At 53.0% G+C, this 25,878-nt stretch overlaps 2 protein-coding genes across 5 annotated transcripts in view; both read right to left on the bottom strand.

The window, feature by feature from the left end:
• The window catches only part of TMEM63A (transmembrane protein 63A), a 36,118-nt gene extending 23,048 nt beyond the window's left edge, over positions 1–13,070 (bottom strand). For all 4 annotated transcript variants that reach the window (XM_025286044.3, XM_006079723.4, XM_025286045.3 and 1 more), the window contains exons 1-6: positions 12,914–13,070; positions 9,439–9,607; positions 7,430–7,629; positions 4,974–5,053; positions 2,815–2,878; positions 1,810–1,847 (exon numbers count right to left, since the gene is read on the bottom strand). In XM_025286044.3, coding sequence (XP_025141829.3) covers positions 1,810–1,847; positions 2,815–2,878; positions 4,974–5,053; positions 7,430–7,615 — 368 coding nt within the window. In that variant the 5' untranslated portion in view covers positions 7,616–7,629; positions 9,439–9,607; positions 12,914–13,070. The remainder of the gene's footprint in view (positions 1–1,809; positions 1,848–2,814; positions 2,879–4,973; positions 5,054–7,429; positions 7,630–9,438; positions 9,608–12,913) is intronic.
• A 2,624-nt stretch (positions 13,071–15,694) lies between these two features.
• LOC102408538 (left-right determination factor 2) lies at positions 15,695–20,353 on the bottom strand. The gene is made up of 4 exons (XM_006079721.3): positions 18,560–20,353; positions 17,086–17,332; positions 16,647–16,889; positions 15,695–16,347 (listed from the first exon to the last, which is right to left on the bottom strand). The coding sequence occupies exons 1-4, from the start codon at positions 18,807–18,809 to the stop codon at positions 15,984–15,986; spliced, it is 1,104 nt and encodes a 367-aa protein (XP_006079783.1). The 5' UTR covers positions 18,810–20,353; the 3' UTR covers positions 15,695–15,983.
• Between the last annotated feature and the right edge of the window lie 5,525 nt (positions 20,354–25,878).

Here is a 25,878-nt window from a genome sequence, read left to right as displayed (position 1 = left end):
GGTATCATTGACTCAATGGACATGAGTCTGAGCAACCTCCAAAAGATAATAAAGGACAGGGAAGCCTGGTGTGCTACAGTCCATGGGGTCAGAGTCAGACACAACGTATAAACTGAACAACAAATAGCATTAATATGACAAAGCAGAATACACAGCTGTATAGGTTACAGCCCCACTCAGTGAGGTCTACGCTGGAAGGGGACATGGAAAGATGGAAACCATAGGTGTGGACTACGGAACAAACTGTAAGCAGTCTTTTCTAGTCATCATGAAGACAATGAGTCAAAATTTCTGTTCTGCCCCAACCCAATCCAGGTGGAGAGTTGGGGGCCACAGTCCAGGGTGGGGATCACCTGAGCCCCAGCCAGCAGTGATATGGAGAGTGGCGGAGCAGGAGAAAACGCGCCAGGTAGGTACCTTTCAGAGGTAGGGCTAGGGGTGACTAAAATTTCTTCTTGCTGATTCTTTTCTGTCTGTGATAGACTTACTACACAACGTGTGACAACTTCCAATGCAAAGAAGAAACACTGACATGATTTCATAATGGGCAGGGATGGGAGACGCTAGCAAATCCACCCTTCCTGACCTCAGTCCTCTTCTCCCCGCCAGGAACCTTTCCTCCTGCTTCCTCTGGCCTCAGAACAGATTTCTCTGCTTTATTCTGCACAGACTGCCTCCTGCCATTTCCCCTGAGAACAACCCTCAGCAACCTCGGCTCTTTATAACATGGTCTCACACATATGAATGCACCTGAATTAGGCAGAGCAGCTGTTGCTCTCAGTCTTTTTTTGGGTGTGCGAGGGCAGGGAGAGTACAAATGCTTTACAATGTTGTGTTTCTCAGCTTAGTTGAGAAAACTGAAGGCCAGAGAGAAGGGTGCCAGAGAGAAGGATTTACCCAATGTCCTGGAACTACCACATTTCATCAGTTCTAAGATAACCTTTTCATATTTCAACATCTCTGAAATGGGGTGGGATCATAGCTGATCACAGCATAATAGAAAGCATTTTCTCATTCTCGGTGCTGTGTAAAATAGTGTGCATCTTACAACACTGACCTCTCAGATGGGATAGAACACACCACAGGCAGGAGAGCCGAGCCCCGTATCATGACTGCCAATCCCATGCTACGCAACTAACTGGGCCCCAAGCACCTCTTTCTCTCCAAGGGGTCCAAGTTTTGAAAAACAGCAAACTTTTAACCAAATGAGCTGAATATATTAAACAATCATTATTTCTCCATTGTTCACCAATTCAAAGACATATGATGCTGCCTAGAAGAACTTCCATGCAAATATATCAGTGATAAATGGTAAGCAGACAGAATTACTGCCTAAAGCAAAAAATTAGCTTTAATTAGCTTGCATAGAGGCTGCCTGGGCCACTTTAATTCTCTGCCCCCACATACTGCTTTGGGCCTGAAAAGTATCTAAGAGACTCCGGCTCAGGCAATGGCACCCCACTCCAGTACTCTTGCCTGGAAAGTCCCATGGACGGAGGAGCCTGGTGGGCTACAGTCCATGAGGTCACTAGGAGTCAGATACGACTTAGTGACTTCACTTTCACTTTTCACTTTCATGCATTGGAGAAGGAAATGGCAACCCACTCCAGTGTTCTTACCTGGAGAATCCCAGGGACAGGGAAGCCTGGTGGGCTGCCGTCTCTGGGGTTGCACAGAGTCAGACACGACTGAAGCGACTTAGCAGCAGCAGCAGCAGGATCAGCACCTTGGCTCTCTCCTCCTGACTGGCCAAACACCCAAACAAACCCACCCAAACAAGACATCCCCAGCCACCCGCGCTGTACTCACTGCAGGCGGAAGATTGCGGTCAGCCAGGAGCACAATCCCTGGAAATGGAGAACAGGGGTTAGCTTCCAATAATCTCTGTTTTTCGGAGGCAGATACAATCATCAGCTTTGACACTAAACAACCATCTAAGTTCCTGTTTTATATAAAAATAAGCAAACAAACAACAAATTACTTCTGTCCCCAATTCAGCAAGCAACGCTCTTGTTCAAATACGACAGAGTCTGCATGCTCCCAGTCCTTTGCAACGTGCATCCTGGGCCTGAAAATCTTGGGAAAACCTCTCAAGTTTTGACAATTTGTGGAATTATACAGGCTTCTGGGTCCAATGGTGAAATTCAAATCAAGAGCTGATGAAAGTTCAGCGTCACTCTGAAGAAGTTGATGAGGGCTTCTGTTCTTTTCAAAATGACTGAATGAGATGCAAGACAAAGCCAAGGAAACAAGCCTGCTTAACTGGACAGTTCCCTGGAGCGGGGTTTAGAGAGGGACAGGGTGTCGTGGGTTTTAATGTCCAACACGTCTCTTAAACTTAGCTCGCCTTAAAGTTGGACTGTCACCCAGTTGGGAAAGACAATTATTTGCTCGTCATTCATTCGCCAGTTACTTAGGACCTCCTGGGTGTCAGGAGATGGGGAACAGAGCTGGATAAGACTTAGTTCCTGCCTGCAGCCGACTCATAAACCAGCAGGCAAGTTAATAATTAACTGTCACACAAAGTCATAAATGTGGTAACACAGACAAGTGCTGCAGCCTTGTGCCTGAGAGTCAGTCAAGTGTCCTGATCGTGGGTCACTCAGCCGCCATCTGTGCCATAGTAATCCTCAAGTTCAGGTGCCTCTGTCAAAGCAGAGAAGCGCTGTCACCAGATTTGCCACTCAAGGTCAAGGGTGCGAAGTTAGCAGCTCACCGGGAGTACAACTGCCCTCTCCCTGCCAGTTCATTCCTGCCCATCCATGCAAAGCCCTGCCTCCCAGCCACAACCACACCAGCCCCTTAAATACCAACCATCTCGCTTTCAAAGTCCTGCTGCCCTGAAGAGGAAGACGACAGTCTCCGGAATCTGGACTCACTAGAAACACAAAAGGGGAAAATGACAGATAGTTATTTTAAAAGTTTGTAAACTTGTGTCTAGTATCTTGCTCCCTCTTGGAGCTCAGGACCAAAGCTACTGGCCTTCATAAAAATATAGGCAAAGACACTGACCACTGCAAGGAACGGTGAGACATGAAACTCTGCTACGTGGGATGGAGAACAGGGGGCCAGGGTGTCAATGGACCATCCTGTGTTTCACCCCCTTGAACCTCAGCCCTGTGACTGATATACATAAAGTGACATCAAAGCGTTGCCTGTTTACAATATATTTCCCAACATAGCAAGTAAAACTTGGAATAAATACTATCTTATTAAATCTAAGACAGCTCTGGTTGTAAATGGCACAATTATTTTTTGAACCACTACAAAGGAAAGGATGCTGTCAGTTAAATTATGACCACCACTGATAACAGGTTGCACCTAATCTCATAGATGAGAAAATGTCCAAAGCATGTATTTTGGACTTGACAAATTGGGGCATTTTACGTTGTTAATTTGGGCACATCCTTTCTTCTGAGTAACCCATAAAAGCTTCCCGTGTGCTCCCGATTTGAGGTATTTGCAACATGCTAAGTTTTGTTTCTCTCTGTTTTCCTGCTCCCAGCTTCACTAACCCACTTCTAATGGCACAAGCCCTGGTGAAACTCAACTGTCAAAGCCCTTCCAGAGAACTGCCTTATACGACCTTCACGGTAATCCTCCAGGCAAGAAAGGGCCAGAGGAAACAATCCAACGAGCTCAAGTTCAGGGTCCCGACCAAGATGACACAGCCATGGAAGTGGGGGTGTCTCCTGATTTCCGGGTGCCCTATTCTGCTGTAGTACTCAGTAATACTGATGGCTCAGGTGGTCAAGAATCTGCCGCAATGCAGGAGACCCAGGCTCAGTCCCTGGGTCGGGAAGGTCCCCTGGAGAAGGGAATGGCAACCCACTCCAGTATTCTTGCCTGGAGAATCCCATGGACAGAGAAGCCTGGTGGGCTATATAGTCCGTGGGATTGCAGAGTCGGACACAGCTGAGCAACCAAGCACACACGCATGCATGCACTCAGTCCTCCTAAGGGTGAATGTGCCAAAAATGTACCAGGTGTTTCAAAAGTTCCCCTAAATGGCCCAAGGCTCACATACAGCTGAAGCAAGAGGCCCCAGAGCCTAACCCTCAGGCTTCTGCAAAACCAGAGTGGAGACTGTGGGGAAAGGAGGGGCATCGATAGACAACCCCCATCGACCCTCCTGCACAGACCACATTTCAACACAGGAGCCACCTGTGGAGCAAGAGTGGGGGCCTGCCTGGGGAACCCCTGGGGAGGCCGAGGATAGGGAGCCCGGGCCTGTCTTTGTTTCCCCACTCACTTCCTATTTCGGCATCTGACACAAAATCCTGGGGTGAGGGGGAGCCGATGGAGCTGGAAATTCTAGTTGTGCAGACCTAGAACTCTTTCTCCGCCCTGAGGTGACATGCGCAGAGAGCCAGCAGAGCCCAGGGTGGAGGTGGAAGGGCCTGAGTCCCGGCCAAGGCAGTCTGTGCTCTGACGCAGACCCTCTGAAGCTGGTGGATTCGGGCCACGGGCGGACCCTGCCCTGGGGACGGGAGCAGCTCGCCTGCAGCCCTGCTGCCCTTCCCAACCCAGCTCTCCTTGTCCCCAGCCCCAAACTAATTAATCTCAAAGAAGATACACTTGGAAATGTTCAAGGCAAGGAAGAAAGCAGCCATCCTTCTTTGATGATGAAAGCCTTAAGTATCTGAAGCAACTAGATTCCTTCTGTAGTCTGAAGCAGAAGGTTCATGGCTATGGCCAGCCCTAAGCCCCAAGGGAGAGCTGGGCGTGTGGGCCCTAGTTTTTTCCCCACCACAAAGAAGGTACCGAGGCTAACCTCACGGGTCTGTGGTAAAGAGCAGAGACAACAGTTTCTGGTACAGGCCTGGCAGACATACTAATGAGCACCATCTAACACTGGCAACACATGTGGGCTAAGCCTGGTGGGCTTCACAAGCCCCTCCCAGCCTCTCATGCTCTCTCTCCCCATCCCCCCACCTACACATACACACACTTGAAATAATGAGTCTTTTTACCTGTTTCCTTCTGACACCAGGGCAATGCGACCATAATCCCAGAATTTTCTTCTTATGATGGAAAATGCCGCTATTAAAAACTAAAAGTAGAAAAGAAACCAAGTAAAATCTTATTGAATGGCTTCTAATTAGAAGAGACAGCTGTCTTCGGGGCAAAGGCCACCCGCCTAGACTCAAGAGGGCTAGAGGACCAGAGAAGGCGCTGAGTTGCCCGAGGCCACACAGCTCAAGAGCTCAACATTGCGTTCACCCTCTTCACCAGCTCCTGTCCCCATCAATGCTGATGCTGAGCTTGCCCTGGTGGCCTCCAAGTCAAGCTCCCAGGGCCTATCCTTTGCTCTCAAGGCAGTACTAGCAGCCACAGCCTTCCTCAGCCCTGGTCTGCCTGCAAGGGCCCCTGAGCAGGAAGGCCCTAACAGCACCCCTGGGGACCAGCTCCTGCCTTCACATCAGGTTGCATTTTTAATCACAGAACCACGATAGCAGAGCCCCTCACCCACAGGCTGAGCTAGAAGTGGTCAGATCTTTACCTTGAGTTTGGTTCTCCAGGAGCCAAGCCCTGGGGACCCTGGCACAGAGCATGTGGGGGCAACGCCCACCAAAGGCCCAGTGCTAGCTGGCTTGGCTTCCACAAGCAGGGGCCATCCGCAGCCCTGCATGCCCAATGGCAATGGAAGGGGCTGGACTCAAGTCTAACCCCATTTACACTCTAAAAACCATGGATTCTAGACTCTCTCCTCCCTTCCTTTGCAGGTCCTCTGCCCTACTCCTGCTTCTCTCCCCACCCTGGACAGGCTCCCTCCCTTCAAAATCCAGGGAGGTAGAAAGACACATTTTAATCAGCATATCCCTGAATGCCCTGGTCAGGGACTCAGTTTTTAAATGTGGGTTTTGGACTCCAGAGTGGCTAAGTTCCAGCTGAATTTTCTCAAGGTGAAGGTGGAAGTTGGTGATACAGTTTCAAGGGCAGGTGAGTCTTGTCATCAGAAAAATATGAAAGCCGCTCAATGAGCGCCAGCCCTCTGCCCTGGCTGCTGCCTTGGCTCAAGTGGTGTGGGTGTTTCCCATGACTTGATGTCTTTCAGGCTCCTCTGGCTCCAATCCCCAAATCTCCTGCAATAAAAATCTACCCCACTAGCACACTCCAACGGAGAGTGACTCTCTCTTCTCATCAAACCCTGTTCAAGACAGACCCACCCCAGCCTGTGTCTCCTGACTTCTCTCCTTGGCCCTGACTCTCCCCTCCCTGAAGACGCTGGATAACAGCTCCAGAACCACCCTCCTCCATTAACCCCACACTGAAATCCATCACCACACTCCTGCCTACTCCCCCTGCCCAACCACGCCTGGTAGAGAGGACTGTTCTCAACCTATGAATGGGTTTTGGCCCAAAGAGGTAGGTTACTTGACACTTAAAGAGCCCTTTATGGTAAAGCAACATGAGTAGCACACAGGTTTCCATATCTGCCAGTAGAAGATCAACAATGTACCAAAACTCTAATGCAACAATTAAGACCTTAATCCTAGAGAGGAAAATGGAAAACTCCCTTCCTCTCTTCCTATGAACATTTTCCCTGCAAGTAAACTTGGGATGGATAGCCGCCTCCTTTAGGACAATGGGGCCCCCAAGTGACTTAGCATGCACCTTAAGATACCCTATCTCCCCTCTCCCAGGTGCCTCTGGTCCAAAGCAGTCCAGGGGGTCCACTCCCTCCACCCCTCTTACCTCGGTTACCCAGATGGTCTCCACTACATGTGAGGAGAAGGTGACAAGAGGGACCAACCATCCCTTGGACACTTTTGAAAAGAAGGTGCCCTAGCACCCCAGTAAATCACACCTAGCAAGTCTGAGCCAGTCTAGGGGGGAAGACGGCATATTTCAAATTGGGTGATGGTGGTGGGGGTCTTTGGGAACAAGCAGGTCTGAATTAACAAAAGTCCACTGTGAGGAGCTAACAAAGCATACTCTCCTTCCCCCAGTTCTCTCCTTTTCTCCACGTCTGATTCTCTAAAGGCCCAAGGACCCCAGTGGGGAACAAGGGTGACATCTATAAATTGGGAATTGCAGCTGCTCTAATTCTCATCCACACTCTCCAGTCACCTCTCTCATTCCAGCAGAGTGACCCTTCCTAAGGGCCTTAGACACATGACGGGCTGACAGCGTGGTAACAATGATAATAAACAAAAGAGCAGTAATGTACATTCTTTACATGCTTCGCCTTATTTAACCTTCTCCAAGAATCTCCGAGATAAGAATTATTACCCCCCTTTCACAGAGCAAAAACCTGAGGCCCCAATAAGCTATGTAATACGCCCAGGGTTACAGAGCCGGGAAGCAGAACTGGGACTTAAACCCAGGGATGTCTGGCTCCTCACCTGAGTTTCCCAGAAAGCCCTGTGGTGGGGGAGGGGGTTAGTGTTAAACAAATAACTGACATGATCCCCGGGGGTCTCACCAGGAAGCAGGTGACATCTATGAACAGGACAGTGGGGATGCCCCCGAAGGTGACCCCCTGGAGCACGGTGCTGTTTTTAGCCGAGTTGTAGCAGTAGGAGTCATTGGCCTGGTCCCCAATGCCCAGCCGCTCGCGGATGGTCACTGCTCTGGACTGCCACAGCTCCAGGAAAGGGGAGTCGGTCATCACGCTGGTCCTCCCTGGAGAAGGAGACCCAACAGAGAGTCAGGGCACCAACTCTCCAGTGGTTTCTGCAGCCAGCGCCAGCAGAGCCAAGGGCGGGTGTCTCCACCGGGGCTGCTGAGGCACAGGGATCCGGTAGAGGCAGACACCAGCCCTGAGTGCCCCGCCGAGTCTACAGAGAATAGCTCCATTGTGGATGCAGCCCAAGGGTCAGATGGATGGGGCAGATGGCTCACCCAGGACACAGCTGGCTGCCTCCCCAAGGGCAGGGATGAATAGGAGGAAAGGGAAGGACAGGAGCCTGCCTAAGGGGTGCCAAGTTCCTCCAGCCTCAGGGATGACTGTCAGGAAGTCATTCCTGAGGCGTAAGAGGTGGGAGTGGCCCTGGGAGGCCTGGAGTGAAGGCAGGGGACAGGATGGGGCAGAGGAATCAACAGAGGAGGAAGAGTGTCCAAATGCAACAACTGGCCCATGGACAAGAGCTCAAGAGATGTCAGGCTGGGAACTCAAGGATAGGCCCATGCCATATACTTGGAAACTGAGGCTCAGGGCCTTAAGAGTTCCATGAAGATTAAAGAGCTGGTCAGGGCAGAGTCAAGTCTCAGACCCAGCCTTCTGGGTCTCAGATGCCAGTTCTCTTTCTGCTCTGCCACATTCCCTCTGCAGCTGACTACCCACACCTGTTCGGTGAGAGATTAAAAAGCAGAGAAGGAGACTTCCCTGGTGGCCCAGTAGATAAGAATCAGCCTTGCAATGGAGGGGATGTGAGCTCCATCCCTGGTCAGGAAACTAAGATCCCATATGCCCTGGGGCCCGTGCACCACACCCAGAGAATCCGTGTGCTGATGAAGATCCCACATGATGCAACTAAGACCCAATGCAGCCAAATAAATATGTTTTAAAAAGAAAGAAAGATTAAAAAAAAAAAAAAAGGCAGGGAAAGAGCAGCAGAGAGGAGGAGACAGAGAAGGCAAAGGGGGAGGAGGTGGACTAGGGGGAGGAGGAGGACAGGGCCCCCCTCCTCAGGGATCCCTGAGTCACCCACTGTGCATCATTGGAGCACTCCCCGGGCTCTGCCCTCTCATTCTTACACTCCTGGCCTTTCTGGAAGGTCCAGCATTTCCAAAGCAAATATTGCTCCAGGCTGGTTGTTGACCTTTCCTTTCAGAGACGCCTGGTAACCGCAGGTGAAACTAATGGAAATCTCCAAACTCCGAAGGCCCCGGCGTTAGTGCCCAGGTTCTGGCCTGCTTTCACACTGTCTGCAGCTGAAGAGCCTGGAAAAATGCTCAGCATCCCTTCCTCTCAAGGTCCCATCTTCTTAAATCTAGTTAGACTAGATTCCCGGGGGACTTTGGCTAAGTCTGTCTTCCTACATGTTAGAGGGGCAAAAATCTGGGAGACAAGAAACGGTATAGAGAACAGACAGATATTTGGACTATGCAGTAATACAGCCTGGGTGTGTGTTAGGGAGCCAGTGATTTCCAATTCTGGCCGCTGGGACGGCTCTTTTGGGACAATCTCATGCACACAGGACAGGAGATGCAGGAGGCATGAGGGAGACGGTACGTCCGGGGGCATGGGAGGACTCTCCAAGAGGCCAAGTCATTCTGTCATCCCTATTAGAGACTTGGCAGTGGCTGGAGGGTGTGATGGCAGAGCCATGGAGTTGCTGGCCCTGCGCAGAGTCACAAAAGCTGCCTCTGGGAAACAGATGGTCTTAGTTTCTCTCCTTTAAACCCCACCCAGTGGCACCGCCCCAATGCAACACCCAGCCTGACGCTGGCTGGCGAAGGCCTGCCCCTCCTTCCTGTCCCCACACTTACCAGATGCTGGGGAAGGAAATGTGGATGTGTCCCCTGGAGAGGGCCTCAACTGGCGCTGGCAAAAGCAGCAGTGGCCCTGGCCTCCTCCCAAGCTGCCTCGGGTCCACTGCTCATTTCCTGCTGGGCTTTTCTGATGGAGGTCATAGGGCACCAGCCTTTGAAGACTTCCCTGAAGGAACACAGGAGACAACCAGAGTCACGTGGGAGCTGTTCTTTACCCAGGCCAGGGTTCCGGTGTGAAACCCTCCAGCACACTTCCCCTGCACTCACACTTGCCCGGTGTCTCGGAACTCAAACACTCGTCCAGAGCCTACGGTTCTTCCCAACGGGCTCCCTCGTGTCCTGGCTCTCTCTCCAGGCACCTAGCGCTATGAAGGGGCCACCCTCCTCTGTGCACCCTGTCCCTCTCCTCTCTCCTCCCCAGCATCACCTGAAGCTCCAGCCTTTCCCCTCTTGTCCGAGGGCTCAAGGCCCTGGTGAGCCCAGGGCACTGGGACTCCTCCCACAGCAGCACTGGGAGCTGTAGGCTCTGGGAAGACGGAGTCCAGGACCTCACACAGGCCCCAAGGGTAGCTGGGAAGGCTTCTCCAGGTCCCCCAAAGACTAGAATCAGGAAAAAAAAAAAAGGCAACAGAACCAACAAGGAAGGCCTGAACAGTGAAGTAGGGGGAAAAAAAATCCCCATAAAATGGTCACAGAGGGAGTATTGTCAAGAGCAAGAGGCGCTGCTGTGGTGGAGGGTGGGGGGCGCCTCACCAATTCTGCTTTGTGTGGAGCTTTGAGAGAGCAGAAGCCTAATGTGAGGCAGGGACCTAGGTTCCTCCCCATCTTTTCCGCCCCTGTCATGCCTCTAAGTCAAACAGGCTCCCCCGGGTAGTTTAACAAGGTTTGATAAGAAGGACTCAGTGAGGTCAGCCAGCCGGCCTGGGATGAAACCTCAGGGATCTTCAGAGGTGGCCTGTCCCCTCTGCGCCCTCCAGGTGCAGGCATGGCTTTGGGGGCCCGCAGTGTCTCTCAGACCTTTCTGCTTAGTTGAGGTCTGTCTCCGCCTGTTACACGTCTGCAAGACTGCGGAACCATCACAGTGCCTCCAAGGCCAGCCCCCTGCATCCTCCCCAACGGGCATGCTGAGAGGGCAGCTGGCAACATATCGACCACAGGGCAGCCCCCCCCTCCCCCAGGCTCAGGAGGAGCAGGAGGGGCAGAGAAGGAGACTCAGCTGGTGGCAACTGGGAGAGAGCTGGCTTAGTGGCTGAAAGACTGACAGCACTGGGCAGGGGCCAAACCAGCAATTAGGCCCTGTGGCCATGGGTGCCCTGCCTGGTCATGTTCAGTCATCCCATATTTGTCAGATACATATTGTAAATGCCTGGTCTTATCCATCCCTTCTCTAGGGAGCTCTCTGCTCATCATCTCATTCAGGGAAGCCAAGATATACTGCTGAGGCCCTGGGGTCAGGTGAGCAGCAGGTGACTCAGGACCCAACTCAAAGTTCAACCCACATACACCCCAGAGTCTGGTTGTGGTGGGGGGACAGAGGGCTCAATGCGATGGCCATTCCCCAAACTGCGAAAGAAGTCAGCCACCCATGTTAACCCCTTGCCCATACAAACTGGCAGCTGCTGGCCCCTGTAGCACACCAGAAGATCTCTGTGCCTCCCTGCCACAAACAGGAGCAGAATGTGTGAGCATCATCAGCTCTTGCAAATTCAGGGTATTTTTATCATCACCAAATCTTCTGATTTTGTTACTACGATGGCAGGGCGAAGAACAGTTCCAGGTCCTCTGCCATAAGAGAAGACTCTGATGTTCTAGATGGCAGGTTGCAAACTTCTCCTTCAAGCCCCACCAAACAGAGTCCAGGAACCTGGACAACCATTCACCTCCACAGACTGCAGCAGTGGAGCACTAGGGAAATGGCCCAGAGTCCCGCTGCAGTGGACTGAAGCCCTGAGCAGGCTCTGAAGTGAGGCTCCCAGCACCACGTGGCTTCACAACTCTGTGCCTTGGCTTCCTTCTCCGTAAAATGGAGACAATGAAGTTCTTCCTGCAGGGTGAGTGGGAGGCAATGCCCATAAAGAATTGAACCCTCATGGGCACTCCAAATCTGCTTTCATTTTAAGTCACCTCTCCAGACAATGGGAAACATGATAGCAAAACCCCATCTGACATCTTTCCTGTTAGAGCACAATGAACACCCAAGGGAGATCTTTGCCCATAAACTAAACAAACAAGAGGTGAAGTGAAGTGAAAGTTGCTTAGTTGAGTCTGACTCTTTGTGACCCCATGGACTATATACTGCCAGGCTCCTCTGTCCATGGGAGTCTCTAGACCAGACTACTGGAGTGGGTAGCCATTCCCTTCTCCAGGGGATCTTCCAACCCAGGGATCGAACCCAGGTCTCCCACATTACAGGTGGATTCTTTACCATCTGAGCTACCAGGGAAGCCCAGACAAGAGGTGTGTGAAGGCAGAAAGAAGCCTCTCCTTCTGTATACTCCACCTCAAGATAGCAGCAGACTCAGGACTCTCTGAGAGGTGTCAGAGGAGGGAAGTAGAAAGGCAAGCATGGAGGAGAAGAGGGAAATACGGGTAGTTTCTCCAATAAGAGATGACCTAGAGTCTTTCCTCATCCCCAACAAGAGTCCACAACTCTGCTTGAGTCAGGGCCCAAGAAGTCCTCAGGATGCCCCCACACACAGTCCCTTTGTACACACTAGGCCTGGACTGGTGAGCACAATCCACTGCTTAACCTCAAACCTTCCACACTTTTGGGGCTGGATACAGTCACATAACTTCAGCGCAGAAGGAAGCAAAGGGGGAAGGGGTGTCATTTTGTATACCCCTGTGGTCTCCTGTTTTTCAGAATACCGACTGAGCTGAAAGAGAGGCCACCCCAGAGTCTCAGGTAGCCAGGCTTATCAGGTATTGGGACCTCTACGTTTTTGGTTTCTTAGCAGAGTTCTCCTCTTCCCCTTATCCTCCAAAACCCCTAGCTTCCCTCCTCAGGACTCCAAAGAGTGGTTTCTACCTTCCCAGGGGCAGGGGACTCAGATGCTCAGCCCCTACCCAGGCCCGCCTCGCATATCTCGCTTAGAGAAAAAAGAGCCCCTGGGCTGAGATCCCCGGGCTAGGCTGGGAGGTCGAGTTCAGCTGACAAATTCCCAGAGAGAGGGTGGGAAGAGAAAGGGATTAGCCTTAAAAGCGAAAAGTTGGAGCCTTGGATTGGGAAGTTGCGTAAAGGCATCAGGCGCGACGCTGGAAGCGGGGCGCGAGGTCTGCGCAGCCCGGGGACAGACACTCTCCTCCCAGCCACTCGGTCACCCCTGCTCCGGAGTTGGGACTGCGGAGGCACGAGGGCCTCACCCCGGAACCAGACACGAGACGTGGCACCCTGGCGTAGACCCCGGGTCCTGCCCGTCTCGGGGAAAGGAGGAAGGCGTCATGCCCCCTCTCAACGCCCCTTCCCCTTTACCTGCGGCGGCGGCGGCGGCGCAGCGACCCGGGCAGACCAGAAGTTGTCTGGCTCCACCTGGTTGGGCGGTGCTGCGTCCTGACCACTTAAAAGTTATAAAGTGAAACTCCCCGCTCTCCTGCACATGCGCAGAGCCGCGTCCACGGCTTGCTCAATTTGCAGCTACGCCCGAGTGGGTGTTAGCTCTGCCGCCGCCTCCCGCCCCCGGCGCTGTGCGCCCCTCGGCGATCCTCCGTCCAGGCCCGGCCGCGGGGCCACTGAGCTGAGCTCACTGCGCCTCCCTGAAGTCTGCAGGTCCCGGCCCGGCCAGCTCGTGTCCTGAGACCGAGGAGAGTGCCGCCAGGGCTGATTCCTCTCCCCGGCCCCCCGGCGCGTCCCCCTACCCCCGACAGACACCTTGGGGAGCCCCGGGCCTAGTACAGGGTGGTCACATCCGTGGGACGCGGGGGCAGCGCGTCGGCGAAAGTTCTTGATTTTTCTGTAGTGCACTGAATTTCCTAGACCAGCTCTTAGGCCCGCCTGTATCGGGGCCGGGTAGGGGGGAATAGGGAAATCGGGTGGGCTCAGCCCGCACCTCGGCTCCACGTAGTCCGTCGTCACCTGGTTCCCAGAGCGGAAGACTACGGCTCCGCTATCGTTCTGAATAGCCTGACAGTGAAAGCCCTGGGGCCGGGGGGTTCCTACGTTTGGCTCCAAATAGAAGTCGCAGTGTTGCCGGCGGTGCCCTGGAGCCAAAGCCGGAACTGCCAATATTGGGCCGCCAGGGTCACCGTTCTAGCCCAGCTCGCTGAGCTCTGGGTCCCAGAGAGTTCCGTATGAGCAGCAGCCCCCGCAGCTGGACTGTAAGCTCCTCGAGGGCGCCGGGGTGTGCTCTGGGCAACACACAGGTCGGCGTTCAATGAGGACCGCGCCCCCAGTGAAACCAAAGAGCACAGCCCCCCGGCTGCAGCAATCTGCCCTCCTCCGCAGGCCTCCGTTTCCGCAGGGGGTTGGACCAAAGCTTTCTCTCAGGTCCCTTCCAGCACTAAAAATCGGTGAATCCTGAACAGCTCCGCACTCTGTACCTGCACAGTTTTGCAGGGCTCTGACCTCTCTTCCATTTCTGGGCTTTCATCTTTTGTTGTCATGGTAAATGTATTCACCTTATCTCTCTCCCCAGCCAGCCTGGGGATCTCTGGAGGGAGCCTGGCGGGGGTGTCTTCTGCTTCTCTAGCAGTGCTTTTCTGACCCATTTGCTGGCTTCCTCCTTCTCCCCAACCCCCAGTCACTAGTTATTTCCAGAGTTTGCCCTTGACCTCTGTGCTCAGCACAGCCCTTGTCCTACCCGTAAGCGCCTGACCATCTCTCCTCCTGCGGTTCCCTCCAGGGGCCAAGGAACCACAGCTGACCTCCAGCAGGTGCCTGCGTGTGGCCCCTGGCGCCTCAGACGGACTCTGTCCACTCTCTTCCCCGCATATCCTCCACCTTGTGTCCTTATTCTTCCCCTTCCTCAATGATTGCAGCCACCCCTGGCCTGCGCCGTGGGGTCCAGGGAAGTATAAGGTTCTAACCCCAGTGATTACATTGGTGGAGACACTGACAAAAAGAAAAGTTAGGATCCTTGATTTCAGAGAGGGAAGGGATTTCTAAACTGACTTTCAGTAGGTTGTTTAAACGGAGTAGGCGATGGCACCTCACTCCATTACTCTTGCCTGGAAAATCCCATGGACGAGGAGCCTGGTAGGCTACGGTCCGTGGGGTCACTAGAGTCGGACATGACTGAGCGACTTCACTTTCACTTTTCACTTTCATGCATTGGAGAAGGAAATGGCAACCCACTCCAGTGTTCTTGCCTGGAGAATCCCAGGGACGGGGAAGCCTGGTGGGCTGCCGTCTATGGGGTCGCACAGAGTCGGACACGACTGAAGTGACTTAGCAGCAGCAGCAGCAGGTTGTTTCAAAATCAAGAGAAGGTTAGACAGATCAACATGTGAGGTGAGATAACCATAGCCCCACTATGTGTCAGGCAGCATGTGGAGTGCTTATAAAAACACTACTTCTTTAAATTTCCAGTAGAAGTACAGAGAAGTCAAGGATTGTTCCTATCTGATAGAGAAGAAAATGGGAATTTAGAGGATGTAGAATTTACAGTTAATTTGAGCTGTAAAGATAAGCAAGGAATCCAAGACAACCATACCCCAGGCCTGAACCCTATATCAAACTCCGTTTAAAGCCAGTGTAATCTTGGCATTCTAAAATCTTACATCAGCATTTTATCATTTGCTCCCTTTATCTACCCTCAAATCTAAAGGAGTGATTCACATTCCTGTAGATGATGATTTTGATCACAGATTTTAAAAATTTTGTATCAGTTAGAATGGAAATAAAGCCCACTCCCTGTGCCAAGAAAAGTAAAAATATCAACAGCAATGACAAAAAAAAGTTCTGCCTCAATCTTAAGAGGACAGGCACATTAGAATCAATGCATTCCAATCCTAGCATCCTGTATCACTTAACTTGAGCAAGTTTAAAAGACTTGAGCAAGTCTTTTAAAGTCTTTTCCTTAATTTTCTAATCTGGTTGACCTAATTCCTACAGAACTTTCTGTTCTCTCACAATTTGCAGGGTTCTGGATAAAACAGAATAAAATGTATTTTATTTGTTTCTTGCAGAATACCCTTATTATTTGAGTTAGGAATGCACAACCTCTACTTACTACAGATTTTTAAGCCCAGAGCAGCAATTGTATCTCCCAGCCATATCACGGAGCTCAGCCCAGGTCCAATAAGAGGACAAGGAAACAATGACAAATTGGGGTTTCTCTTCTTAGGTTACAAAATCTACACAGGTAAGTGCTTAGGATACAGTGCAGTGAAAAAATGTCAAAGAGAGAAGATTGGGCAGGGGCTCCCAGTGTCCAAGGAGTCTTGTTCCTGAGAAACAAAAATCAGAAGGCGAGCTGACTGGTCAGAACTCAGTACGAAGCGCAGAGCACATGCCATCATCAGTTCAGTCATCCCCATTGCTTCTGGCGCCTGGAACAGTTTCAACACACACACAAGCCAAGTCCTTCGATGACTATACCCCACACCTACGGCTCCAACTTCCTTGGCACAAGCACCCCATCCCAGGCACAGCTGCACATCTGCACCCTCATGTTGGGCAGGCTGACCACCTGGGGCTGGAGTCGGCCTCCCTCCTGGATGCTGACAATCATGGGCAGCGAGGTCGTCTCCGAGGCGATGCACTGTCGAGGCCCCAGAAAAGGCCACTTGAAAGTCAGGGACTCTGGGGGCTGCTGGCAGGTGCCCACACACTCATAGGTCAGGAAGCCTGGGGGCTCCAGGACCCAGTTCTCAGCCCACTTCATCCCCTGCAGGTCAATGTACATCTCCTGGCGGCAGCAGCGGGTGCCCTCGGTCACTGGTGCCTTAGGATCACAGTTTCCCTGAGCTCTGTGGGGAGCAAAGAGAGGCAGAGTCAGAGGTCAGCTGAGAGGGCAGGGGTCATGGGGCCCAGGGTGAGACCTAGTGGGACACCTGGAAAGATTTATGAGCCATCTCTCATTATGTTCAAAATGTTGGATATTTATGATAAGGATGGATAACTAGAAATAACCCCCAAAATGATAATTAGAGCTGACATTACTCCCAAGAGTGGAAGGAGATATTTTATATATTCATTCATTCCCACAGCACCCTATAAAGTTGCCCGTTTCAAAATAGGTTCACCCTCAGTGACCCACAGCACCTACCCATAGTCCCTGAGGTCCAGGGTGTGCAGCTCCAGCTGGGGCTCCCCCTGCCGGCCGCTCGACGGCCCCTGGGGGGCGAAGCGGACCAGCCTGTGGGCGCTGGACGCCAGCGGGCCCAGGTGCTCCCGCTGCACCAACACCTGCAGGAGCAGCGGCTGCCGGGGGCTGCGCAGCTGCTGCCAGAAGTTCACTGCCTCGGTCACATCCAGGGCCTTCCAGCCGCTCTCGTGGATGGTCACCAGCCTGCGACACCGCACGGAGGGAGACACAGGCCCGCGCTCAGGCGTGGGGACTGGGACTGCCCGGGGTGGCCCCGGGGGCGGCACCTCTCCCACTCGCTCCCGGGTGTCCCGCCGGGATCGAGCCGCCCCTCCTCCCGCCCCGGGCCCAGCCCTCCTTTCCTCCCCCCAGCCCCACACCTCAGCCGCGACCTCCGCACCTGGAGTCGATGAGGGCGGTGCGGTTGGAGCCGTCGTCGCGGACGTGCAGCCACTGGACGGTGACCCGGGCGCGGTCGCTGCGCGGGAAGAGGCGCTCGTGTCTGCGGAGCGCGGCCCTGGGGACTGGCTCCTGGAAGAGGCGCAGCACGGCCTGCACCAGCTCGCTGCGGGGCGGCAGCCGCTGCTCCATGTCGAACACCAGCAAATGCGAGGACGCCTCGGACTCCAGGAACCTGCCGACCACCTCTGGGGACAGGAGCGGAGTCAGCGGGGCCCCTCCGAGCACCAGGCGAGCTCTGAGGATGCAGGGCTCAGGGCGAGCGAACAGGGTTTCCCCAGGAATCCCCAGGGAGAGTTTGGAGGCTGGGAAACTGATGGGCCAGGCCAGAAACAGAGCACCTCCACTCCTAGAAAAACCATCATCTGGGGTTGGGGCTTGTTTACTAGTGGTGACCCCCCTCACCACTAGTGAGGGGAGGGGCAGCTTTGGGATACTGAGCAAGGGCTGGGACTCTGAGTGAAGACTGCAGACCTGCAGGCTTCTTTAGGCAAAGGGGCAGGAGTGGGAATGGAGAGTGGAAGGCTGAGGACTAGCCAGTGAAAATCTACAGTCACCAGCTGAAACCGGCTTTTCCTAAGAGGCAGAGAAAGAGCTCTGAATTTACTTTCGTTTCCCTGCTTGGTGAGGGGACTCTTGCGGGTGAAAAGGAACAGGGGCAATTTTTGTGGAATTACCGAGCCCTGAGGGAAATGGTGAGGTCAGGCACAACACCCTCTTCAGAGGCCCCAGCAATCCATCCCAGCACCTGAGGCTCCAGGTTGGCAGCGCGATCACCTGATCAGCCAGCCCCATGGCTGCCAGCAGTCACCCCTGCTGAGGTGTCCAGCACTGGCCTCCTGGTCTCCCCAGGCGCCTGGCCTGGTCTATCTGTGGGTGTCCTCAGCCCTGGGGAGGTGAGAGGCTGCCATAGGACTCAGACCTGGTACCTTCCATCTCATAAAATACCCACAACTCTGGGAAGCAGTCAAAGCTAATTTAATCTCATTTCAAGAAACGCAAGAGTTGTTGGGAGACTTGTCCAAAAACAAATACCAGAGGTGATAACTGAATGCAGAGGTCCTTTCCCTCTAAGGCAACACTCTGCGGAGGCCAGCCTCTTTGTCCCCTAGCACAAAGGCACCTTGACCATCTGTCTTCTCTTCTCTAATCTCTCTTCTTTCCACTTTGCTTCCTGCCCCATGATTCCCTGTTCTTGCCTTGGCTTTGTCAGCCAGTCCAGCCGGCCCAGCTCCTCCTGGCCCTGAGAGGCGGGGTCCTCAGTGCAGACAGAGACCAGGAGCCCAGACCCACCATCCTCACAGGCCATGGTACCCCCTCACCGCCCTCTGGACCCTGCACCCCAGACAGCTACCACCACCACCATCACCACCACCACCACAAGGACCAGGCTGCAGCAGGAGGGCAGGCCTCACCTCGGAAGTTCTGGCTGAACCTCTTCCCCCGGGAGCGTGCCCCGTGGCCACGCTGCAGCAGGGCCACATACTGGGCCCTCACGTGGGCGGGGATGACCAGCCCCTCCACGGTGGCCTTGTCCACGATGGGGACCTCGCTGAGGTGCAGCTGCTGCAGCAGGCTATCCAGGATCCGCTCCTCGGTCAGGGCCGCCCCGGGGCAGGCCAGGGGCAGCGCCCAGAGGGCCCAGCAGAGCCACAGCGGCCGCATGGCGCTGCTGGGGAGAAGGAGGGGCAGAGTGGATGTGTCCCCAGAGGAGGCTCCAGGAGGGTCCCAGCAGCGGGGTGTGCTGAGAGCCAGGCTGGGCCAGCTTTATAGCAGCCCTGGGCTGGGCCAGGGTGGTGGGAGGGGGGAGAGGCTGGGAGGAAGGGAGGTCACACCCCTCAGACCTCCTGGGAGCTCAGCATCCAGACAGGTCCCTGAGCCTGAGGAGGGGGCTGTCTAGACTGTGGACAGATGGTATTACTGTGGTCAGGTGCCTCTACCTCGGCCGGGGTTGCTGGACCAGTTAAATTAAAAAGCTTGTTCCCTGAAGAAGAGGCAAGGATCTCTCTGTGCTCTCTTCCCTGTCCCTCAGTCACAGAGCAAACTCCAGTCCCTGGTGTGGACTTAGAGTCCTGATTCTTGCTACAGCTCCTGTGTGTGCACACCAACACCTTGGCTCTCTGGCTAAGGACCGATTCTGCCTACAAGGATGAGCATCTGAGCCTGGTGCTCAAAGGACTCCTGGGGGCTGTTGAGCTCCTGGGCTGTTCACAATTGGAAAACCCAATGTTTTTCCCAGTGCTTAGGGGGGAATGGGGCGACCTTCCTAGACAAGGGAGCATGGGATAATTTAGTACCAATGGGATTTTGTCCAATAAGGAACCTCATCCTCTCCTTTTCCCTGGCTGTTCACAGATTCAGAGATTGGAGTTGAAAAAAACGTCCAGCCCATTCCCTCCACCAGTTTTTGAGCTAAGAAAACCAAGGCTCAGAGAGGCAACAATATCCCTGGCTCACAACAGTTAATGATGGATGCCTGCCTGAAGTCAAGCCTGATTCCTAGCCCACAGCTTTTTCCACAACCTCCAGCTGTTTCCAGCCAGAGTCCTTGTTCAATCCTCTGAAGCAGCCAAGTGGACTCAGCCCAGGTGACCGGGGGCTCGGTGTGGGTAGGGGGCATGTCCTTCAATTTCCTGTGGCTTCACCAAATGAATGTGGATTTGCATGGTAGAGGAGTTTTAGTGGGGAAGTAAAACAATTGGGCCATCAGCCAGGGGGTAGGGCTGCCAGATAAAATACAGAACACAATTTGGGACATACTTTAGCACATCATTTGTTGTTTATCTGAAATTCAAATTTCACCTTTCACCAGGAGTCCCATATTTTTAATTGCTAAATCTGGCAACCCTAGCCAGAGGCCAAAGAGAAAAAGCCAGTGTGGATTGGGAGACTTCTGACAATGGGCTGATTAGCCGTCAGGCGGGGAGGGCAGCCCCCACCCTTTGTCATGCAGAAGAAGGAGCCAGGCTTCCCCCACTTCCACTCTCACCTGTGTCTGGCCCAACACCCTGCCAGGTCCGGTTGGCTGGAGATGCTTTAGTGGCCCCCGAGGTAGATCTTCTGTCTGGAAGGAGGAAAGGGGCCAAGGGAATAGAGGGTTTGGGCTTTCCTGGTGGCTCAGATGGTGGTAAAGAATCTGTTTGCAATGTGGGAGACCCAGGTTTGATCTCTGGGTCAGGAAGGGTCAGGAAGATTCCCCGGAGAAGGGCATACTCCAATATTCTTGTGTGGAGAATTCCATGCACAGAGGAACCTGGCGGGCTACAATCCACGGAGCCGCAAGAGTTGGTCACAACTGAGCAACTAACACTTTCACTTTCACCCCATGAAGGACCAGTTTGGACCTTGCCCAGAGCTGAGGGTAGCGCGGAGGGCAATGGGCCAGCCGTCTTGAGGTGGGGGCCACAGACCCGGCCCCCAGAGAGTCTGGAAAGATGGATGCAGGGACTGAGGCAGGAGGGCAGGTAAGGAGGGCCAGGTGCCCACGACCACCCTCCTATCTCTTACAGGCTGGTTTTGATCCCAGCCAGAGTCCAGACTGCCCGCTGAAGGCTGTGAGAAAATGTGAGGTCAGAGGTCATCCTGCAGACTCCGTGGATGGGGACAAACTAGACCACAGCCTAGGCTTGGAACCAAAGGGAGCTGTGAGGCCAGTGAAGACTGGAGTCCGACCATGGGTTCACTTCTGGATTAGAGCCCAGCATCTGAGGGGGAAGGGACTCCTATCTCCTTCTTGATGAGGGAGGCACTGCTGTGGTGCTCCAGAAATACCCCGAGCCCCAGCCCCAGATGTCCTGGGCTGCCCCAATCCTGCACCCATCAGCCTACCAACCCAAGACCTGGGGGCCCATGTGGCTCCTTGGGGTCTCCAGACATGCCCCTGGGTGGGCAGTGAGGCCTCCTTGTCCTCCAAAGCAACTTGGCCTCAGTGTCAGCTGGGCCAGCACTTCCCAGGGGTTCCCTGGGCTAAGGAGGGGTGGGGACAGAAAAGGACTAAAAACCCAGGTTTCGGTTCATCCAGACCTTCCAGGTGGGCCGTAGGTTCAGTCCTTGCTGTGCCACTGATCAACTGTGTGGCCTTAGGTGGGTTTTCTACCCACTTCAATATAAGTCTCCCTCTCCAACACGGGGATAATGTACTTTTCTTATTCCAGTTGCACCACACAGCTTGTGGGATCTTAGTTCTCTGACCAGGGATCGAGCCCAGACCCTTGGCAGAGAAAGTGCCAAGTCATAACTACTGGACCTCCAGGGCATTCCCAATACTGAAATATGCTTTTTTTTTTTGACAAAATACTTGTCAGTATTAATGGAGAGGTCATCAGAGTGCCTTGCACACAACTCCCCTACACACACACACAATAGGTGCTCAATAAATGGTAAGGATCTTTCAACTGATACTAACTTACAATGTTAAACTTTTTAAAATTTGAAGTTAATGTTTCTGCATTATTATATAGTTAATACACATAGTACAAAAGTCAAAAGTTCAAAGGTGTTTGTGAAAAATGTCAGCCTCTGTGACTTTGCTGCTCGTCTCCCACTTCACCTCCCCAGAGACAGTCTGCCTACCAAGAAACTCAGATATTTTTCCCACCACATGAATCTTACTAATCTATCATTGTGACCCATATCCTCTTTTCAAATTATAATTTTATTATTAGAATTCTTATAATTCAATACAACTCTATAATTAAAAATAATAATTTTTAATTATTTGTTTTTTGGTCATGCGGGGTCTTTGTTGCTGCACACTGGCTTCCTCTAGTTGCGATGAGCTGGGGACTACTCTCCAGCCGCAGCACGCAGGCTTATCACTGTGGTAGCTTCTCTTATTGCGGACCACGGGCTCCAGGTGAGTGGGCTTCAGTAGTTCAGCGTGCGGGCTCAGTAGTTGTGCTGCACAGGCTTTGTTGATCCACGGCATGTGGAATCCTCCCGGACCAGGGATCAAACCCACATCCCCTGCCTTGGTAGGCAGATTCTTAACCACTAGACCACCAGGGAAGTCCTCTAATTTTGCAAGTGAAGTGAAAGTTGCTTAGTTGTGTCCGACTCTTTGCCACCCCTTGGACTATACAGTCCATGGAATTCTCTAGGCCAGAATACTGGAGTGGGTAGGCTTTCCCTTCTCCAGGGGATCTTCCCAACCAGGGATCAAACCCAGGTCTCCCATATTGCAGGCGGATTCTTTACCAGCTGAGCCACAAGGTAAGCCTGTTTTTTAAAGGGTACAGTAAAAAGTCTCTGCTATTCCGGGCACACACCGCCACCCCCATCATCTCCCTATCCACTCCCCCAACCCCACCAGTGTTGTTAGCTCAATTGATTCAAAGGGGCCTACTGTTCTGACACACTTGCCTCTGTGAAATCGGAAAGTATCTCAATCCCTGTCAGTCAGGGGCGGTTGGGACAGTTTTGTGCGACCACCTTCTGAGGAAGGTTGTCTCAGGCTGCTGCTCTGGCTGCTATAACAAAATGTTGTGTGGGGGGAGGGGAAGAGGAAGGAGGGAGGGAATCGGCAAAAATTTGTTTCTTCACAGTCTGGAGGCTGGAAGTCCAAGATCAAGGTGCCAGCAAATTTGGTTTCTTCCGAGGCCTTGCTCCTTGGCTTGCAGATGGCAGCCTTTTTGCTGTGTGCTCACATGGTCTTCCTCTGTGCCTACACATCCCTGGTGTCTCTCCATGTGTCCCAATGTCCTCTCCTTAGGACACCAGTCAGATTGAGTTACAGCCCACCCTAGGGGCCTCATTTAGTGTAATCATCCCTTTAAAGGATGGGTTCACTGACAGCTTTGCACAGTCTCTCTATGCTTGTTCCACGTACGCATTGTTTTTTGTTTGGTTTGGTTTGGCTTTTTTTTTTTTTTTTGGCCATACTGCATGACCTAGAGAACTTCCCTGACCAGAGATCAGAGATCAAACATGTGCCTGCTGCAGTGGAAGCATGGAGTTTTAGCCACTGGCCCAAAAGGAAGTCCGAGTGTATCGTTTTGTATAAAGTAATCATTCTCCTCTCTCCTTTACCCCTCTAAAAAATTATATACATGAGTTATTCTTTTTCTTTTTAAAAAGTATTTATTTCACTGCACTGGGTCTTAGTTGCTGCACTCAGAATTTTTTAGTTGCAGAGTCTTAGCCACTAGACTACCAGAGAGTTCTCTATACATGAGTTATTGAAGGTTAACTTTAGGCAACAGAATTTTCAGTGAGACCATGACCAAACCTGAGGAGGAACTAATACAGCCTGTGATCGATACAATAACCGTTGGGATGATGAGTCTTCTAATCTTTGGAGCCGAGAGACAGTTGCTGCACAGGTAGGAAGGACAACTGTCTCCTGTTAGGGAGAAACATACAGTCATGTTCTTGTGGTCAGGCAGTTCCAATGTGTAGAAGGGAGGACACAGAAGCTGAGTTAAAGGAGTGGACTGTGTGAGTCATCGATCTATCACCTCAGCGTTGGGTGCATCCTTCAATAGATGCTCTTTGATGAACAAAGGAATTTCGCTAAGAAGTTCTTTGAGGACTTCCCTGGTGGTCCAGTGGTTAAGATTCCACCCTTCTGATGCAGGTGGCGCAGGTTTGATCTCTGGTCAGGGAACCAAGATCCCACATGCCATTTGGAGCAGCCAAAATAAAAAAAGAAGTTCCTTGAAAGGAAGGGTGATATTAAGCTTACCTGAGAGAGGGCATTGAGTTGCGGGGAGGGGTTTGTCCTTCAGGAAGAAGAGGCTTTCCTGCAATTGCTGGTGCAGGCCAAGGTCAGTGGTGTGGGAGTCCACCCTGGGGGAACTCTTTCCCAGCCACAGGCCCAGAACAAAGTCCATCTGTAGCCTCATAGCTTTGGCCTGACAACTGCCTTTCCACAGCCTTTTCACCAGAAGCCAACGGTAGAGGCCTGGAGGAAGGGTATCCAGACTTAGGACCAAGGCCTTCGCTGAGTGACGTGCTGTACCCTGACCCACAGGACAGTGGGTGGACACTCGCTCCCGCTGGGAGGCTTTCAGGGAGGGGGCTGGCCATGGCGGAGGGGGTGTATTCAGAGGGAAGGAAGAGCAGCACGGAGTGACTGGACAGCAGTGGCAGGAGGAAGGGCGACTTCCCAGCCCACAGAGCCTCCTTCGGCCCTTTTGTCTCCTGGATGAGAGCTTTACTTAGCTCGCCAACAGGAAGAGGAAATGGGGGCAGATGGGGGGAGTTGTCAGACCACCTATGTCCCCATATTTAAAGCCCATGAGAGTTCCAGGGAGGCTACGATCCCCGAGCCATCCCATCAACACTGCCCTGCGAGCTCCAGATGTTGCAGGAAAGGGGACCACTTCCAGGGCCTGAGTGTGGGTTCTTGTCTAACACTCAGAAAGGAATCGTCTGAGGAGCCACACGTGCTAACAAAGCAACAGATTTTACTGGGAAGGGCCACCCGGGTGGAGAGCAGTTAGGGTAAGGGAACCCAGGAGAACAGCTCTGCCACAGTCTGTTCGCAGTCTCAGCTTCTGTGGCGATGGGATCAGTTCCCAGGTTGTCTTTGGCCAGTCTTTCTGACCCAGAGTCCTGCCTGGTGGCGCACGCATTGCTCAGCCAAGATGGATGCCAGTGAGAGGATTCTGAAAGACGGTCAGACACGTGGTGTCTCCTTTTGACCTTTCCCGAACTCTTCTGGTTGGTGGTGGTGTGTTAGTTCCGTGTTCCTTACTGGGCCTCCTGTCATAAAATAACTCATGCAGATGGTTACTGTGGTGCCTGGCCAGGGTGGGCGGCTTCCTCCCCTAACACAGGGAGCGCTGTCTCCTGCCCGAGTGAGTGCGCCCGCCCCAGACTCCTCCACCACCCATGCTGCCAAGCCCATGGGCCTCTGGCAGAGGAGATGTGGCCTCCACAGGCTCCCCCAGGCCCTGGGTTGGGGTCTCCCAGGGTACAGGGAGCTGCCAGAGCCGTTGAGGTTCTTGCCATGAGCTGAGACCACCAGCTGCCTAGTGTCCCTTCTCTATGCCATCTGAGAGGGCAAGGGGATCTACACCAGACTAAGCGAATGGGGCTCAGAGGAGACGCAGTTGCATGGTGAGCCGGCCACCCGTTTTCCAGGGCCAGGTCTTGGCTGGGACAGGCTGGGCAGCTGGCGGGGACGGGGTGGCTGTGCCACCCAGATCAAATCCAGGCCCAGATCAAAGCGACAACATTTCCTTCACTGCCTACCGCTGCTCCCACTGCAGGGAGAAGTCCTGCCATTTCCCTCCAGCATTAAAGATGTGCCCAAGAGTTCATCTTTTCCTTCCTTTGTGGTGGGCCTTACTGGGGGGGTCTCACTCTGTCCAGGACAAGAGTGCAGAAGACCTGGGAGGCTCTGGAATCGGTTACGTGTGCAGAGCAGCCATGTTTACCTGCACAGAGAAGCCTCTAGACAGAGATCCAAGCAGGCTTGGTTTTGTTTGGTTCTGTATATTTGTTTGTTTTGTTCCTCTTAACGGCTTAAGGCTCCATCTGTCAATAAACATTTTTTGTTGGAGCAAACACCTGGAGAGTTTATGGTGAGGGCAACTCCCCCGCATCCCCGCCTGTGGTCGGCCACACCACACACTAGGCAGGCTTTGTCTGGGGGACAAAAGCGGGTCTGCTGCTGGTGAGCTATCGCCTGTCTTTCTCTGTCAACAGCAGCAAACTCCCCGCTAACTCCTCCTCACCTCGCACCCCTGCCCAGCAGTAGAGTCCAAACATGGCTCTCCATTATAAAGAC

This window comes from Bubalus bubalis, chromosome 5 (genome assembly GCF_019923935.1).
Source record: "Bubalus bubalis isolate 160015118507 breed Murrah chromosome 5, NDDB_SH_1, whole genome shotgun sequence".
In the NCBI taxonomy this organism is placed as follows: Eukaryota; Metazoa; Chordata; class Mammalia; order Artiodactyla; family Bovidae; genus Bubalus; species Bubalus bubalis.
This window is presented reverse-complemented; position numbering and strand designations above follow the sequence as displayed.